This window comes from Haliotis rufescens, unplaced genomic scaffold, assembly GCF_023055435.1.
Source record: "Haliotis rufescens isolate VD_foot unplaced genomic scaffold, xgHalRufe1.0.p SCAF_3, whole genome shotgun sequence".
In the NCBI taxonomy this organism is placed as follows: Eukaryota; Metazoa; Mollusca; class Gastropoda; order Lepetellida; family Haliotidae; genus Haliotis; species Haliotis rufescens.
In genome coordinates this window covers 58,629,648-58,648,806 of record NW_025964001.1, presented here as the reverse complement: position 1 = coordinate 58,648,806, position 19,159 = coordinate 58,629,648, and the positions used below count along the sequence as shown (strand labels likewise).

The following is a 19,159-nucleotide window of genomic DNA, read 5'->3' as shown; positions in this document are numbered from 1 at the left end:
GTATAACGTAGTTCAACCAGGTCAAAGATGTGGAACGATTATTGTAATCAAGTAGACCCAAATGTCAAGAAGACACTTAATGTTAACAATTTGATCAGTCTTTCTTGAAATGTCATCACTATGAAATGTAACTATGTTTGCCTGTCCATGATAAAAATCACGAATAATAAAAAGAACGCACTGGATCAGTTTAACTATATACGTCTTTGGTTTGACCAGTGCAATGTACAAAAGCAATTATTTACTCGTGCAGGGTTGGATATTTTACGAGCGCTTCAATCTATGGTTCAGCGCTGTCGGAAAAGTCACAGCTGAAACATGCAACAGAGATGAGCAGGTTTAGTGTGAGTGAGTTGGGTTTTAACTCTGCTTTGAACAGTATTACAGTTATATCGTGGCGTGTGAGCTTAATGTGGGAGGAAAGCCTGAGGTGATGCAGGTCTCAGACGTTTACCACTTCGGTGAAACCCAAGTGTTGGTGCTGACAAATCTAGAAACATAATCGGGGCGAACCAGGATTCGAACCCACGATCATGAGCAGGATTAAGTAATTCTCTGTTGTCAACATTTACTGGGGTCAAAGGTCAGAACCGGGATTCGAACCCACGAGTAAGAGCAGGATTAAGTAATTCTCTGTTGTCATCATTTACTGGGGTCAAAGGTCGGAACCGGGATTCGAACCCACGATTATGAGCAGGATTAAGTAATTCTCTGTTGTCATCATTTACTGGGGTCAAAGGTCGGAACCGGGATTCGAACCCACGATTATGAGCAGGATTAAGTCATTCTCTGGTGTCAACATTTACTGGGGTCAAAGGTTGCCCCTTCCAGTTCTCTCTGGGTTTCATTGTGATGTTATCAAGCATACTCATCTTATCTTTCAGCTTCCTTAGCTTTGTGGCTTTTGAGAAGGAGTAAAATATTAACTGACGGAAGGCATATACTACTCAAAAGAAGTTAAAGAACACCCGTTTTCATATGACTTTAGTCACTCTTTCATGTCAAGACTTTTATAGAGTAGGATAATTCATGATGGATTAACTGTAGTAATAGAGAACATGGGGAGTTCTTTAACATGTTTTGAGTAGTATACAAAGAGCCAAGTGAGTGAGTGAGTGAGTGAGTGACTAGGGTCAACGCTTAACAGTATTCCAGTTATATCACGGTGTGTCAGCTTAATGTGGGAGGAGAGCCCGAAGTGATGCAGGTCTCAGACGTTTACCACTTCGGTGAAACCCACGAGCACGGGTATGGTGCTGACAAACCTAGAAACATAATCAGGGCAAACAGGGATTCGAACCCACAATCATAGGTTTCTCGCGTACCCAGGGGACGCAACTCTGCACAGCGAATTGTGGCGCCTTAGACGACTGGGCCACCCATGCCCCACCACTGTATCTTTTGATTCTGGTGAGTAAAAATCTGAAAACCTGAGTGATAATATACATCACTTTATTGACATTACAAAGTGTTTTGTACACATACATGCATCTTACACAACTACGATCTGTGTGACAAGTTGTGTCTGACCTACACTCCAATGATAATGCCCTGTCCAAAATGGCAACAATGGCAGTGAGACTGATCACTACTTTTTCCCTGATTTCTTCTTCCCACCCTTAGGCTTGAATCCCCCTTTAGGTTTGAAGCTGCCCTTGTGCTTGAAGCTGCCCTTGCCCCCCTTCTGTCCGCGCCGCGACTTCCAGGAGTCCCCCCTGATCCACTGGTCCCGCCGTGCCTCCCACTTGAGCTGCTTGACACCTGCAACACAAACAGTTGGGTTGGTTGGTTGGTTGGTTTGTTGTTTAACGCAGCACTGAGCAATATTCCAGCTATATGACGGCGGTCTGTAAATAATCGAGTCTGGACCAGAGAATCCAGTGATTGACATCATGAGCATCGATCCACGCAATTGGGATCGATGACATGCATCAACCAAGTCAGCGAGCCTGACCACCCGATCCTGTTAATCGCCTTTTACGACAAGCACAGTCACCTTTGACGGCAAGCATGGGTTGCTGAAGACCTATTCTACCCCGGAATCTTCAAGGGTCACAAACAGTTGGTTGAGGATACGCTACACATATAAAAATTTCACATTCGTTCTTGGAAGACAATTCTTCTAAATTTTTCAGAATTGGAGCCCTATTATCATGATGTCCTCCTAATGTCCCTTGGCCACAAAGCGATATGTTCGCTAAGGTGATCACAACTCCCATACTTTAAAAAACACTTACGTCTGTCCTAGCGCTACGATCGCTTTGAGGGAGGGGCCCAGGCTAATCTGTTCGGTCAGTTCAGAGAAAAAGTAAACTTAATTTCGGGACTCAAACACGTGAGTGAGTGAGTGAGTGAGTGAGTGAGTGAGTGAGTGAGTGAGTGAGTGAGTGAGTGAGTGAGTGAGTGAGTGAGTGAGTGAGTGAGTGAGAGTGAGTGAGTGAGTGTGTGAGTGAGTGAGAGATTGTCAGTGAGCAGAGAGATTGTCAGTGAGTGAATATGGTTTTACGCCGCTTTTAGCAATATTCCAGCAATATCACGGCAGGGGACACCAGAGATGGGTTTCCCTGTGTGTGGAATCGAATCCGGGACTTCGGCATGAGGAGTAAAATGCTTAAACAACTAGGCTACCCAACCACCAAACTGTATGAGTGAATGGCTGAGTTGTATTTTACACTGCTCATAGCAATATTTCAGCAATATCGTGGCGTGGGACACCAGAAATAGGCTTCACACATTGTACCCATGTGGGAAATCGAACCCGGACCTTCGGCATAATGAGCCGTTGTTTTAACTACCAGGCTACCCCACTCCCCAACACAAAACTGAAACAAAAAAGTAGATATATGTCAGATACCAATGTCCTCGCTAGATAGAGATAGATGCCACCTTACTTGAGTTGTCTGTGTTGGACATGTCCTGGGTGCCCCCTGCCAGCATGGCCTGACCCCCGACGGTGTCGCCCTCCAGCAGGTGGGAGAACTCCTCCGCCGCCGCGAACAGACTCCCAGTGTCGTGTCTGGAAACAGTGAAAGTACAGCAATTACCAGACATAGGCTACACGGACAAAAACTACAATCACCCTTTGATTCTCAACACGATTCTCAGTTTGACATTAATATTTTTGCCAAATCAATCAATCCTATTTAGCTTAACAATCTAGATTTCTTTCCCTTGATACACATACTCTGCCAAGATTAACTTCATTACTCTTCTATGAAAAGCCCACAATTTGTACACTAATTGAGTTCTTAATTCAAATGTGTTTTAGGCTGAGGGCATATTTCTTGCCCTCTTCAGACTTTTTTCTTTGGCAGAAAACATTTGTGATCAAGCAATTAGAAATAACAATGGCCGGAACTATGTAATGTCCTCAGATGTATATTTAATAACTTGGCCACTTAATTCGACTACTACTACAAATCATTACATTAAGAAATTCATTTCCCCAAATAAAACCTTAAATTCATCTGAAACTCACTTGGATTTGTCCTTCTTTCGTTTTCGCTGTGTGGGCATAAAGTCGTCCTCCCCAAGATCTGCCCCTCTCTTTCGACCAGACACTCCTTCCAAGCCATCTATAATACACAATACAACACTGACTGGTAGTCACCATTGCTCATCACAATTGTCAGCTTAATGTGGGAGAAAAGCCCGAAGTGATGCAGGTCTCAGACGTTTACCACTTCGGTGAAACCCCAGGCACGGGTATGGTGCTGACAAACCTAGAAACATAATCGGGGTGAACCGGGATTCAAACCCACAATCATAGGTTTCTGGTGTGCCCAAGGGAAGCAACTCTGCACAGCGAATCGCGGCGCCTTAGACGACTGGGCCACCTGTGCCCCCTCCAGTATACTAGAAATACTTGGTACTGACTGTTAAAATATCACTTTACTGGAAATGTCAAAGACTGTTTGTTAGAAACATGGTGTACCTTTTGACTTATAAGCATTATAACTGACACCCTGGAGTCTTACCTACCTCAGCATTTATCAAAGGCCCAACACATTGTAATTGTGACTACCCACTGGGCTATGTGTGAGCCTTCGGAGGGAAGACTACGCTTTGTAATAAGGATGCAAAAAGGTGAGTGAGTGAGTATGGTTTTACGCCGCTTTTTAGCAATATTCCAGCGGGGGACACCAGAAATGGGCTTCACACATTGTACCCATGACGGGAATCGAACCCGGGTCTTCGGCGTGACGAGCGAACACTTTAACCACTAGGCTACCTGACCACCCCGATGCAATAAGGGAAAATGAAACTGATTTTTGGTAATGTACAGTATTTTCTTCATTCTCAATTTTTCACTGAGCTGCAGATACAACTGCCACTGGAATTACAGCTTCATCTTGGTGACATGGATTCCACATACTAGTGGTTGATAGCATGATGAACAATCGACACAACATCAGCCTGATCACCAAAACAAAATGTTGGTTTGAATTTACAACAAGCATGAGGAACCGTGGATACATTAGGTCTCAGAATTCCCATCGAATGTTGCTTAAATCATCATAACTGCTATGTATTCTCCAATACCTTCATCTGAGAATTCTATTTCCTCTTCATCAAACTCTCCGTCTTCATCATCTCCCATCGCATCTTCCATCTCCGCCTTAAACTCAGCAGCCAAGTCATCGTCATCACCAAAATCCATCTCTTCATCTGACAGATCATCATCAGCAGCATCATCAAAATCTTCATCACTGTCTCCATCATCATCTCCTGCAGTCTTACTCTCTTTCTTACTTTTACTCTTCTTTTTGCCAAACTCCCTACACATGAAATAGAAATAGCTCACAGAACAATGATCACAGAATAAAACTAAAATCTTAAGAGGTCTCATTTTCTTCGCAAATACTTTTAAGAAATTTTAGCAATGAAAAAGAAAATGGGAAATGAGGATCTCTTTGGTGGACTTCAACCAGCATGTCTTCAATTTCACCCTCCCAAGGTCACCTTCCCGAGGCAAGGGAGTTAACTTTTAAAAGTCCAGTTTCCACCCTTGCCAAACTGGGTTGGAATTCCTGGGCTCGACCGTAGCGCCACCAGTGGCTGTTACGAGTTATGTCCCTTCTAAGCCTCTCCTTTGGACTAATCAGATTCCACCTCTCGTAACGCTTGCATTTATTTCAAACAAAATGGCGGCGCCCAGTCAAGACGATCTGATCGATAATCAAGATCTATATTGTGATAAAACGGGTCTTACATAGCGTTGTGCATCAAATCACGTGAGCACCTTGATTAAAAACAGGAAAAGACTTGGTAAATTTCTGTTGACAACGAGTTGGAGATGCACTGGCTCTGCAAATCCTGCAATCGACCGAAATCTGAACGACATTTTACGAACCGGATTTCGATTTCGGTGCACGATTTTGATAAGACTATGCATAGACTCATTAGTCTTGCCAAAATGTAACTCCATAATACCAGCCAAGTTCTGCAAGGGTGGAAACTGGACTTTTATAGTCAGTTAACTCCCTTGCCTCGGGAAGATGCTCAAGGTTGACCATCTGTAAGGATCCTGGGATCATTCCTAGCATGTGTCTCGCCAACTTTTAACAAACAGATCTAACACAGTTCTCTTCAACACATCTGATGCTCCCTGTAGTGAACACTCTGGAAGTTCCCTGCCTCCACTTACCTGGCAAAGTCAAGGTCAAGGTCCCCGAAGTCCTCCCCTTCGTCAGCCCCTGTCTCGAACTTATCTGCAGTGATGGAAAATCACACTTCACTCAAAGCTAGCAGTCTTACAATGTTTAACACAGTAACAGGTGCACTGAAGTTTCCTATGAAACTGGTAGGATTAGATGGTGGTTTCAAATGTAATAAATGTTATAATTTTTTATGAAAAAGGATGCAAATCTAATTTATTGAGTCCAGCAGTCGGACAGCAGTATTCCTTTCTTTGTTTTTTGTCTAACGCCACAATCAGCAATATTCGAACAATATGTATGCAGTCTATAAATACTTGAGTCTGGACCAGACAATCCAGTGATTGATATCATGAGAATCAATCCACACAATTGGGATATGATGACATGCATCAACCAAGTCAGTGAGCCTGACCACCTGATCCAGTTGGTTGCCTCCTAAGTCAAGCATAGTCGCCTCTTACAGCAAGCATGGGTTGCTGAAGACCTATTCTACCCCGGATCTTCACGGGTTAGCAGTATTCCTTTACAAACAGGACAACATTATTACCTGTTCATCCAAATCCTTACTGTGGGCAGGCTTGGCAGGATATCTAGTACTCAAACCTTACCCATCATTGATGGTGCAAGCTCGGACACCCTTTACCCATATACTTACATATCAAAATAACACGGATGTCTTGTTCCAATAGCAATACACAGCCCTACACAAACATTTTCTATTTCAGATTCATATTTATGTAGGTTACTAAATAAATTCTCACATCTGCCAATGTGTGTGTGTTGTGCTGTGTGGAAAATTACACACTCTCCCTACCAATCGTTGCCTGGACTATACATTCCTGACGACACATTCAATGACCACCTGCCAGCTGCCATATAGCAAGTCACCACCGAAAAAAGTCAAAACAATTTCCACTACGACTATTTAGAATATCTGTCAGCAAAAACTAATAATAAGCTTTGTACTTATAACAGAAAGTGGAAATTGTATTTAGGTTTACATGATGCCTTGAATCTAACATAGATTGCTGACTGTGTGTTATTATTATTTCCAATCACTTTGACTTTATTGCCAAGGAAAAACTACAATGTTTCTCCAATATAATGATTACAATATTATAGCTTGGTATTGTTTATTCTTTTATTATTAGCTTATCTTTCTATGATTGCCCATAAATATGGTGCTAACAACTTTCATGCCAGAACATCTTGCTTGATCCTACATGATCAAGGCCTATCCAATTTTTTACGCTTAGAAATATATGCTGTGTCAAATTGTTAATAATGCTATATGTATAAATATCACTGTGTATGTAACCACCGAAACTGGAATAAAAATGATTGGAAAAAAAAAAAATTACACGACGACAATAGTCACATTAACAATTACCAACCAACTAATTTTCTTCACAGAAGCTGCTTCCAAAGAGGTTTCAAATCGCAGACGCTGATTTTTCCTCGACCCTATTGTTTCCTGTCTGATTCCAAAGATACGGAGACAAACGAGGACACTAACCCAGATATTCATCAAACTCCCCATCACTGACACTGTCCACATCGCTGCCGTCATCCTTCCCTTTCAACTTGTCCCTCACAGACTTCTGGCTGAAGTACCTGAAGATAGGAACATAAATTAGAAAACAGCCAATGAGGTGTGAGGTATTGCTTCGTTTGTTTGTTGTTTAACGCCGCACTCAGCAATATTCCAGCTATATGACGGCGGTCTGTAAATAATCCAGTCTGGACCAGACAATCCAGTGATTAATATCATGAGCATCGATCAACGCAATTGGGATCAACCAAGTCAGCGAGCCTGACCACCCGATCCCGTTAGTCGCCTTTTACGACAAGCATAGTCACCTTTTACGGCAAGTATGGGTTGCTGAAGGGGTAGAATAGGTCTTCAGCAACTCATGCTTGACGTTAGAGGCGACTATGCTTGTTGTAAAAGGCGACTAAAGGGATCGGGTGGTGAGACTCGTTGACTTGGTTGATGCATGTCATCGTATCCTAATTGCGTGGATCCATGCTCATGATGTCAATCACTCGATTATTTACAGACCACCATCATATAGCTGGAATATTGCTGAGTGCGGCGTTAAACAACAAACAAACATGTCATGAAGACAGCAGAAGCATCAATCCACAGAGGACGACAGAATCTGTCCGGTCACAGAGCTATTTGATCCTGATTAGTCAGTTGTTCAACAAGCTGGGGTACTTGGGAGCCATTCTGTCTTAGAGGTGTGAGGTGAAATTGGATTTAACGTCGCGTCAAAGATTATTGCGCTTATATAGCGAAGTGCATGCACGTGTATGTGTGTGTGTGGCTACTTGTACTAGTCCGGACTGATGCCGATTGATAGTGCTAGCACACTGAGATACCATGCCGCAGTTTAACATGAATACCCCACTCAGACACAGTATACTGACTCCGAGCCGACCAGTCCTTGTTTTGGCCCTTAATGCCGAGCGCCAGACAGGGTAACAACAAGTACCATCTTTTAACGTCTTTTGGTATGACGCGGCCTGGGATCGAACCCCGGACCTTCCGCTCTCCGGGCGGACGCTCTACCACTAAACCACGGAGGCGGTCCCATTCTGTCTTGGACAGCCCAAGGAACCACACTTGGCCAAGGAACAGAGGCCATCCTAACTTAACTTATAGTAGTTGCTTCAGAATTCATACCACTGACATGAAATAGTTCGAAGCTGATCTCACTTCTCTCCTGTCGAGCAGTCAGACAGATTTGTGGCATTGAACATAATCAGAGATTGTCAGATAACAGAAACAGAAGCTGTGCCTTACTTGTACAAGTACTTCTCGTCTTCTGGGATGCTGCTCTCGTCTCTGTCTATGAAACTGTCGCTGGTCACAGGAACCTGGTTTTTCGGAACAGACTGCTTGGCACTCATGACACTCTTGGACACTGCAACATGGGACATTGATACTGTAAGTGTGGTAGAAACATGGCCATGCTATACTCAATGATGTCATGGTAAGATGGTTGTCACAGTTAACTCTGTATGGTTTTGGTTTGGTTTGGTTTGGTTTGGTTTGGTTTGGTTTGTTGTGTAACGCCGCACTCAGCAATATTCCAGCTATATAACGGTGGTCTGTAAATAATCACGTCTGGACCAGACAATCCAGTGATTTATATCATGAGCATCGATCCACGCAATTGGGATCGATGACATGCATCAACCAAGTCAGCGAGCCTGACCACCCGATCCCGTTAGTCGTCTTTTACGACAAGCATAGTCACCTTTTACGGCAAGCATGGGTTGCTGAAGACCTATTCTAACCGGATCTTCACGGGTAGCCAACATTGATGTATTCGTAGATATACTCAGTGTTGCTGAAGACCTATTCTACCCCGGAATTGTCACTCTGCATGGAGCAGCATTTCAGTTATATCTCCGAGAGGGTGCAAGGTGCAGACGTTTGACACATCAGTGAAACCCGGGGGTACTGGTGTGGCCATTACAATCCAAGGATCATAATCAGAGCAAATCTGGGAAGTCAGCTAAGCCAGATTTTTATTCTATATATTTGTGCCTTAGGCTTAACAACATAAGTGAGCGAGTGAGTATATTAGCAATATTCCAGCAATATCACGGTGGGGCTCTATCACCCGTGCCCTCTATTGTTTGTCGTAGAGTTAGAACATGACCATGACGTTAGCTAGTGATTACCTGGGTCCAGCTTCTTGGGGTTCTTGTACACAAATCTGTTGAGAAACTTGATGAGGGTAAAGTCCTGCAGGGGGTCGCTTGTGTAGACAATCGGGGATTTCTGGAACATAAATGCAAAGTTGTTACAGAGACAGTGGTCTGAAACACATATGTCTATTGTAATATGAACAACTAGTGTTACAAACATCCCAGGAACAACACATGTTACAAACATCCCAGGAACAAATAGTGTTACTAACATCCCAGGAACAACTAGTGCTACAAACATCCCAGGAACAACTAGTGTTACAAACATCCCAGGAACAACTAGTGTTACAAACATCCCAGAATCAGCCAGTGCTACAAACATCCTACTAACAACTAGTGTTACAAACATCCCAGGAACAACTAGTGCTACAAACATCCCAGGAACAATTAGTGTTACAAACATCCCAGGAACAATTAGTGTTACAAACATCCCAGGAACAACTAGTGCTACAAACATCCCAGGAACAACTAGAGTTACAAACATCCCAGGAACAACTAGTGCTACAAACATCCCAGGAACAACTAGTGCTACAAACATCCCAAGAACAACTAGTGTTACAAACATCCCAGGAACAACTAGTGCTACAAACATCCCAGGAACAACTAGTGTTACAAACATCCCAGGAACAATTAGTGTTACAAACATCCCAGGAACAACTAGAGTTACAAACATCCCAGGAACAACTAGTGTTACAAACATCCCAGGAACAATTAGTGTTACAAACATCCCAGGAACAACGAGTGCTACAAACATCCCAGGAACAACTCGTGCTACAAACATCCCAGGAACAACTAGAGTTACAAACATCCCAGGAACAACTAGTGTTACAAACATCCCAAGAACAACTAGTGTTACAAACATCCCAGGAACAACTAGTGCTACAAACATCCCAGGAACAACTAGAGTTACAAACATCCCAGGAACAACTAGTGCTACAAACATCCCAGGAACAACTAGTGCTACAAACATCCCAGGAACAACTAGTGTTACAAACATCCCAGGAACAACTAGTGCTACAAACATCCCAGGAACAACTAGTGTTACAAACATCCCAGGAACAACTAGTGCTACAAACATCCCAGGAACAACTAGAGTTACAAACATCCCAGGAACAACTAGTGCTACAAACATCCCAGGAACAACTAGTGCTACAAACATCCCAGGAACAACTAGAGTTACAAACATCCCAGGAACAACTAGTGCTACAAACATCCCAGGAACAACTAGTGCTACAAACATCTCAGGACCAACCAGTGCTACAAACATCCCAAGAACAACATGTTTTACAAACATCCCAACTTGCAACCTGTGCTACATATCTCCCCACCCCTTCCCAAGGCTAGTGTAGTCACCTGCAGCAGTGCTTTGGCAAACAGAGCCACAGAGGGGTGGAAGTGGTTGGCGAGCTTCTCCAGTTCCCAGACACACGCCTGGTCAGCGCCACAGTACATCGGGTTTCGGTGGAACGGGTCGTACGTCCCCAGTGTCATCTTTTCTGAAACAATCATTCACCATTTGTCACTTCATTTCTGTCTCAAGCTGTACACATATCGCAGTCACTTCCCTACACACCAGTGTGCAATTGTACAAAACAACCTTAGCGTTACTACTGTCATAGTCTATGTTAAGGTAAGAACAACGATTGTACAGCGGCACCCACCTACCCTGCTTGTGACCCCCTACGCACCAGGCCTACCCTGCTTGTGATCCCCTACTCACCAGGCCTACTCGGCTTGTGTCCCCCTACACACAAGGCCTACCCTGCTTGTGTCGCCTGCTTGTGTCTCCCTACGCACCAGGCCTACTCTGCTTGTGTCGCCTGCTTGTGTCTCCCTACGCACCAGGCCTACCCTGCTTGTCGCCTGCTCGTGACCCCGTATGCACCAGGCCTACTCTGCTTGTGTCGCCTGCTTGTGTCGCCTGCTTGTGTCTCCCTACGCACCAGGCCTACCCTGCTTGTCGCCTGCTTGTGTCTCCCTACGCACCAGGCCTACTCTGCTTGTCGCCTGCTTGTGTCTCCCTACGCACCAGGCCTACCCTGCTTGTGACCCTGTATGCACCAGGCCTACTCTGCTTGTGTCGCCCTGCTTGTGTTGCCTGCTTGTGTCTCCCTACGCACCAGGCCTACTCTGCTTGTGACGCCTGCTTGTGTCGCCTGCTTGTGTCTCCCTACGCACCAGGCCTACTCTGCTTGTGTCGCCTGCTTGTGTCTCCCTACGCACCAGGCCTACCCTGCTTGTGTCTCCCTACACGCCAGGCCTACTCGGCTTGTGTCACCTGCTCGTGACCCCCTATGCACCAGGCCTACCCTGCTTGTGTCTCCGAATGCATCAGGCCTATCCTGCTTGTGATCCCCTACGCACCAGGCCTACCCTGCTTGTGACCCCCTACGCACCAGGCCTACCATGCTTGTGTCTCCCTACACACCAGGCCTACCCTGCTTGTGACTCCCTACACATCAGGCCTACCCTGCTTGTGACTCCCTACACATCAGGCCTACCCTGCTTGTGACTCCCTACACACCAGGCCTACCCTGCTTGTGACTCCCTACACACCAGGCCTACCCTGCTTGTGACTCCCTACACATCAGGCCTACCCTGCTTGTTTCTCCGATGAACCCAGGAGGACTTGACCTTCTTCTTGACCTCCACCTTGATGTCTGGTTTCTCCTCCCCATCCTCTGCTGCATGTGACGACTCCTCATCTTCCTCTGGCAGGTCCACAAAATGCTCCTCGTCATCGGAGTCCTGATCATGTAGACCGCACAGTCAGAGAATGGACAGAGACAAGACACAGGTTAGTGATAAGTAAGTGAATGTTGTTGAATGCCAGGGCACAATGACACACAATCAGCTCACAAAGGCTGATCACCCAATCAAAGTCAGTCGCCTCTTATGACCAGCAAATTGGGTGCGGGGGCACTTATTCTGACCCGGTTCACCAAAGGGGTCTCGGTATAGAGAAGTATCAAGTACATTTTTCAAACGATAGAAATACAACATTCATCAATTAAAGACCAGATAACAAAATGATCTGAGATGAAGATCCTCAGAAATCTCACTTTTCAGACACAAGGATCAAATGCAGCAATCCATTGGGATCGCAGGTTAGAATTGGTCCCCTGGGTGCCATTGTTCAAAACAACCTTAGCGCTGCGACTGTCGTAAGTCTATGTAAAAGTATGGGAGTAATGATCACCTTAGTGCTAAGATCGCTTGGTTAAATGGCACCCAGAACCATATGCTGGTCTTAAGAGGTGATGTAATCTATTGAGTGGTCAAGCTCGGTGACTTGGTTGATTCCATGTCATGGCACCTGGACGACGTCAATCGTTGCTCACAATATCGATCACTGGAATGTCTGGGCCTCATTTGATTATTTACAGACCACTGTCATATAGCTTGAATATTGAGGAGTGTGGCGTAAAAACAAAAATACATCCTTTCTAGCCAAAAGATTATCTTACCTCAAAAGTCTGTGTAAAGTTGATGATATCAGGTCTTTTTTTAATGACCTGAAATGACACAAAGAAGTATCAAAAATATCCTGTTCACTTGAAATATCATTGTATGTTAGTTACACATGACAACCTTGCAGTGTCATATAGAACAGGCACATTCTGCCCACAGTGAGACGATATGGTTGTGTCACCCCTTGAGGTAAAACTGCTCTACCGTGAGAGTGAGTGAGTTGGGTTTAACGCCGCTTTTAATATTATTCCAGTTATATCGCAGCGTGTCAGCTTAATGTGGGAGGAAAGCCCGAAGTGATGCAGGTCTCAGACGTTTACCACTTCGGTGAAACCCACGAGCATGGGTATGGTGCTGACAAACCTAGAAACATAATCGGGGTGAACAGGGATTCGAACCCACATTCATAGGTTTCTGGCGTGCCCAAGGGACACAACTCTGCACAGCGAATCGCGGCGCCTTGGACGACTGGGCCACCCATGCCCCCCTCTTCTGTGAGAAATTCAGTCAGCTTTAACACTCCCAGTAACTGTTTTCAAATCGCAGCATGTAGAACTCACTATCACCTGAACCCAAAATTTAAAACTCTGTGTGTAAGTGCATGCAGTGGCTGAAAACAAATGCAAGATATACAATGTTTAAGAACAGATTAATTTTTAACCAAAAAAGGGACTCCCTCCCCTCCATTAGAACATCAAATGGTCGTATCAAGTCGCCCTGCCCCTTGGTGCCTGTTCTCACCTCGGACAGCATGAAGAGCACGCCACACACAAACTGGGGGCTGTGGTAGGAGCAGACCTGGAGCATCCTCTTGATGAAAGCCTGGAACACAGCATGCAAATCAATAACCACAATGAAACTGCCGCTTACAGTTTGTTTTGGTTGTTGGATTGGTTTGGTTTGGTTTGGTTTGGTTTGGTGTTTTGGTTGTTGGTTTGGTTTGGTTTGGTTTGGTTTGGTGTTTTGGTTTGGTGTTTTGGTTGTTGGTTTGGTTTGGTTTGGTTTGGTTTGTTTTGTTTTGTTTTGTTTTGTTTTGTTTTGTTTTGTTTTGTTTTGTTTTGTTTTGTTTTGTTTGTTTGTTTGTTTGTTTGTTTGTTTGTTTGTTTGTTTGTTTGTTTGTTTTGTTTGATAGTTTTTTGTTTCTTTGGTTAAATCTACAGGTAACCAAGCTCTACATTGAAAACACAGTATGTTTATCTCCTAAACGATAATCAAACTGCTGCTGTTTGTCTTGTTTGTTTGTTTGTTGTTACTGAGGCCAGACATGACAGGTCTAACAAATGTACACAGGAAACGATCATCAAATGCTGACAGCTCAGATTGAGAGAATCACAGAAGGCCACATCTTTAAAGTACACATTGGATGACCCCAAACTGAGGCTCATGATGCTGGGGATCAAGATGTATTTTATTAAATAATTTATAACACTGATAGGAAACATAATTCCACTGGGCCACTTTACTCACCTGGATGTGTCTACACTTTGAAGATATACTACTCAAACGTAATTATTTCTTTTGTTTGTTTGTTGTTTAATGCTGCAATCAGCAATGTTCCAGCTATATGACAGCGGTCTGAAAATAAACGAGTCTGGACCAGACAAACCAGTGAAGGATATCATGAGCATCGATTTACACAATTGGGATACGATGACATGCATCAACCAAGTCAGTGAGCCTGACTCGATGATGTCATATATGGGACGATATTATTTTTGAAAGGGGAGTGTCTAGTGAGTTGTTCCCCATAGATGTAGCTGTGCAATGCAGACAAATGCAATGGCCGGACGATCTCATCCAAAAGTGGGAAAGATATGACAATCAGTATTGGAAGAATAGGTACATGTAATCGATGTGAGGATTGTGCGAATATGCACTAAATATCCACCTGTGCATAAAATGGACTTGTCCGACATTGTCGAGGTGGTTGGTTGGTTGGTTGGTTGTTTAACGCCGCACTTAGCAATATTCCAGCGATATGACGGCGGTCTGTAAATAATCGAGTCTGGACCAGACAATCCAGTGATTTATATCATGAGCATCGATCCACGCAATTGGGATCGATGACATGCATCAACCAAGTAAGCGAGCCTGACCACCCGATCCCGTTAGTCGCCTTTTACGACAAGCATAGTCACCTTTTACGGCAAGCATTGCTTGCTGAAGACCTATTCTTCCCCGGATCTTCATGGGTCTTGTTGAGGTGGAATTCTATTGAAGGAGTCATAATCATTAATGGCTTATGCTCCCTGCAGCGTTTTGTCGTATGATAAACAACTCCCACTCATCGTTTATTTCTTTAAAAAAAACTAATCTATTTGCTACTAACTAACTGGTACCTTTAGCCATCACAGTAGGGTAATGTAGCTATACTACTCAACATTTGCTAAAGATAACGTTGACAAAACTATTAGACAGTTGTCTACCAATGAAAAAGGTGCTAGTGATGACACCACTCATTTAATGGTGTAAGTCCATGGGTAAACAGAAGACAGAGACATTAACAACTTATTACTGTGATACCACTACAATCTGAAACTGTACTTCAGACACCAAATGTATTGCTGGGAGGAGTGATTATCCCTGGATTCAATGGGGTTTCTATAAAAAGATGTAACATTCTGTTTGTTTTATTTATTTATTTTTTTTGTCAGCAATATACCAGCTACATGACGGCGGTCTGTAAATAATCGAGTATGGACCAGACAATCCGGTGGTTGACATCATGAGCATCGATATGCGTAAATAGGATACGATGACATGCATTAACCAAGTCAGCGAGCCTGACCGCCCGATCCCGATAGTCGCCTTTTACGACAAGCTTGGGTTGCTGAAGACCAATTCTAACCTGGATATTCAAGGATGTAACAGAAAAAAATCCAAAAACAATGAAGTCAACAGTTGACCACTTCAATGATAAGTGAGGAAATCAAATGGTTCATTGATTGGAAATTGTCTTCAAGGAAAAAAGACAAAAATAGAAAAGAAAAAATCCTTAAAAGCAAAAGGCACCAGTTTGAAGCTTGATTGATGTAGGTGCAAACTTTGCCAGAGACAAGCAATAGAGAACTGGAGACATTTCTAATCCATGCACAAACACGTTTAGTCAACCATAGGTTCCTGAGGACCAACAGTACCACAGAATCCCCACAAGTGACAAGACCTGACAATAATTTGAATCAATTTGCTAAAATGTGTGTCCTGCCTGTTTGTGACCAATGGCATGGATTGTTTCCCCAGCTTTGACTGGTCTTATCCAGACTTACTTGATGTGATAATACAGCTCTCATCTACCATCTCATGCTTAGTACCAGAATTAAATCCATTTGGATTTGCCAAACACAGCCAGATACCTGTGAGTGAGTGAGTTGGGTTTAACGGCGTGTCAGCTTAATGTGGGAGGAAAGCCTGAAGTGATGCAGGTATCAGACGTTTACCACTTCGGTAAAACCCACGAGTAAAGGTATGGTGCTGACAAACCTAGAAACATAATCGGGGTGAACCGGGATTGGAACCCACAATCATAGGTTTCTGGCATGCCCAAGGGACGCAACTCTGCGCAGCGAATCACGGCCCCTTAGACGACTGGGCCACCCGTGCCCCCCCCGATACCTGTGAAAGTATACGGAGCATACCTTGATTCTTTTCTGCGACGTGTCCGTGCGCAGTGTCTTGAAGATGAGATTGAGGAACATGGCTTGTTTGGAGGATGTCTTCAGGGCCGGGGCAGCCAGCTTCTTGTACAGCGCCACATAGAACCTGTCACTCAGTGCCTCACTGTAACAACGTAATGGACTCAGGTGATACCACACTGTGAGTGAGTTGGGTTTAACGCCGCTTTTAACAGTATTCCAGTTATATCACGGCGTGTCAGCTTAATGTGGGAGGAAAGCCCGAAGTGATGCAGGTCTCAGATGTTTACCACTTCGGTGAAACCCACGAGCACGGGTATGGTGCTGACAAACCTAGAAACATAATCGGGGCGAACCGGGATTTGAACCCACAATCATAGGTTTCTGGCGTGCCCAAGGGACGCAACTCTGCACAGCGAATCGCAGCGCCTCAGACGACAGGGCCACCTGTGCCCCCCTTATCCTGTTACAAAGCTAGTGGACAAAATACTATTGAATCATGTACTATAAAGCCGAACATGATGCAGTTTCACTTCAATATCAGATACTATTTGTATGGCAACACTTCCAAACAATCGGTCTTGTTCAGCCCCAAACAGGACACTCAGAATTAGTCAAATCTAAATATTTTTTACATTTCTATTCTTATTCTGCATTACTCAAAACACGAAATACTATTGAATCATGTCCTTCTGTTAAAGTTAACTTGAGTGAGTGAGTTGGGTTTAACACCGCTTTTAACAGTATTGCAGTTATTTCATGGCATGTCAGCTTAATTTGGAGGAAAGCCCGAAGTGATGCGGATCTCAGACGTTTACCACTTCGGTGAAACCCACGAGCACGGGTGAGGTGCTGACAAACCTAGAAACATAATCGGGGCGAACTGGGATTGGAACCCACAATCATAGGTTTCTGGCGTGCCCAAGGGATGCAACTCTGCACAGTAATTGCGGCGCCTTAAATGGCTAGGCCAGCCGTGCCCCCCAAAATTAACTTGAAATGAAGCCAATCCAGTGATTAATATCATGAGCATTGATCCACGCAATTGGGATCGATGGCATGCATCAACCAAGTAAGCGAGCCTGACCACCCGATCCCGTTAGTCGCCTTTTACGACAAGCATAGTCACCTTTTACGGCAAGCATGGGTTGCTGAAGACCTATTCTACCCCGCAAGTTTCACGGGTCTTAAAATCAGTCTGGAAGGACCCGTACCCAGGGTTTGGTTTGGTTTAGTTTGTTGTTTAACGCCGCACTCAGCCATATTCCAGCTATATGATGGCGGTCTGTAAATAATCGAGTCTTGACCAGACAATCCAGTGATTAATATCATGAGCATCAATCCGAGCAATTGGGATCGATGACATGCATCAACCAAGTCAGCGAGCTTGAATACCTGATCCCGTTAGTCGCCTTTTACGACAAGCATAGCCACCTTTTACGGCAAGCATGGGTTGCTGAAGACCTATTCTACCCCGGAATCTTCACGGGTCTTAAAATCAGTCTGGAAGGACCCGTACCCAGGGTTTGGTTTGGTTTAGTTTGTTGTTTAACACCGCACTCAGCAATATTCCAGCTATATGACGGGTCTGTAAATAATCGAGTCTGGACCAGACAATCCAGTGATTCATATCATGAGCATCGATCCACCCAATTGGGATCGATGACATGCATCAACCAAGTAAGCGAGCCTGACCACCCGATCCCGTTAGCCGCCTTTTACGACAAGCATGGGTTGCTGAAGACCTATTCTAACCCGGAATCTTCACGGGTCTGGAAGGACACGTACCCAGGGCACTGGGACCACTCACCTGGAGTCTGTGACGTGATGAAGCAGCATGAGAGCCTGGACACTGGTGTTGAAGTTGACCAGGTGGACGATCTTGTACAGGCTGTCCAGCTGCTCATTCAGGGAACTCTTCTCACCTGGACCGGATTACATTCACATTAGGACGAAACATCATCAATGGCTTACACAAAAGTCTCCATGGTTATAAAGTCTAGTCTTTGTAGTAGTCTGCATTTTCAAACAACCATCTTGCTGAGGCAAGAGAGTTAACTGACTATAAGAGTGCAGTTTCCACCCTTGCCGAACTAGGCTGGTATTATAAAGTTACATTTTGGCTGGACTAACGAGTCTATGCATAGTCCAATCAAAATCGCGCAACGAAATCGAAATCCGGTTCGTAAACTGTCGTGCAGATTTCGGTCGATTGCAGGATTTGTAAAGCATGTGCACTGCCAACTCGTTGTAAACAGAAATTTTCCAAGTGTTTTCATGTTTTTTTATCAAGGTGCTCACGTGATTTGATGCACTTCGCTATGTAAGACCCGTTTTATCACAATATTGATCTTGAATATCGATCAGATCGTCTTGACTGGGCGCCGCCATTTTGTTTGAAACAAATGTAAGTGATACGACTGGTGGAATCTGATTGTTCCATAGGAGAGGCTTAGAAGGGACATAACTCGTAACAACCACCGGTTGCGCTACGATCGAGACCAGGAATTCCAGCCTAGTTTGGCAAGGGTGGAAACTGGACTTTTAAAGTCAGTGAACTCCCTTGCCTCGGGAAGATGTCAAACAACTTACAATGTGTGGTGAGGTGAAATGGGGTTAAACGTCGCGTTCAGGATTATTGCACATATATAGCGACACTTCAAACCCCAGACC

General features: G+C 44.3%; 1 protein-coding gene across 1 annotated transcript in view; it reads right to left on the bottom strand.

Annotated features, from left to right (window-relative positions):
• Positions 1–1,435: 1,435 nt before the first annotated feature.
• Positions 1,436–19,159, bottom strand: part of LOC124151117 (CCAAT/enhancer-binding protein zeta-like) — a 37,418-nt gene continuing 19,694 nt past the window's right edge. The window contains exons 15-28 of the mRNA XM_048403159.1: positions 18,297–18,411; positions 16,490–16,631; positions 13,596–13,676; positions 12,851–12,898; positions 11,981–12,131; positions 10,737–10,879; positions 9,357–9,456; positions 8,470–8,590; positions 7,177–7,274; positions 5,648–5,711; positions 4,543–4,778; positions 3,479–3,575; positions 2,892–3,016; positions 1,436–1,761 (exon numbers count right to left, since the gene is read on the bottom strand). Of these exons, the coding sequence (XP_048259116.1) occupies positions 1,589–1,761; positions 2,892–3,016; positions 3,479–3,575; positions 4,543–4,778; positions 5,648–5,711; positions 7,177–7,274; positions 8,470–8,590; positions 9,357–9,456; positions 10,737–10,879; positions 11,981–12,131; positions 12,851–12,898; positions 13,596–13,676; positions 16,490–16,631; positions 18,297–18,411 (1,694 nt within the window). The 3' untranslated portion in view covers positions 1,436–1,588. The remainder of the gene's footprint in view (positions 1,762–2,891; positions 3,017–3,478; positions 3,576–4,542; positions 4,779–5,647; positions 5,712–7,176; positions 7,275–8,469; positions 8,591–9,356; positions 9,457–10,736; positions 10,880–11,980; positions 12,132–12,850; positions 12,899–13,595; positions 13,677–16,489; positions 16,632–18,296; positions 18,412–19,159) is intronic.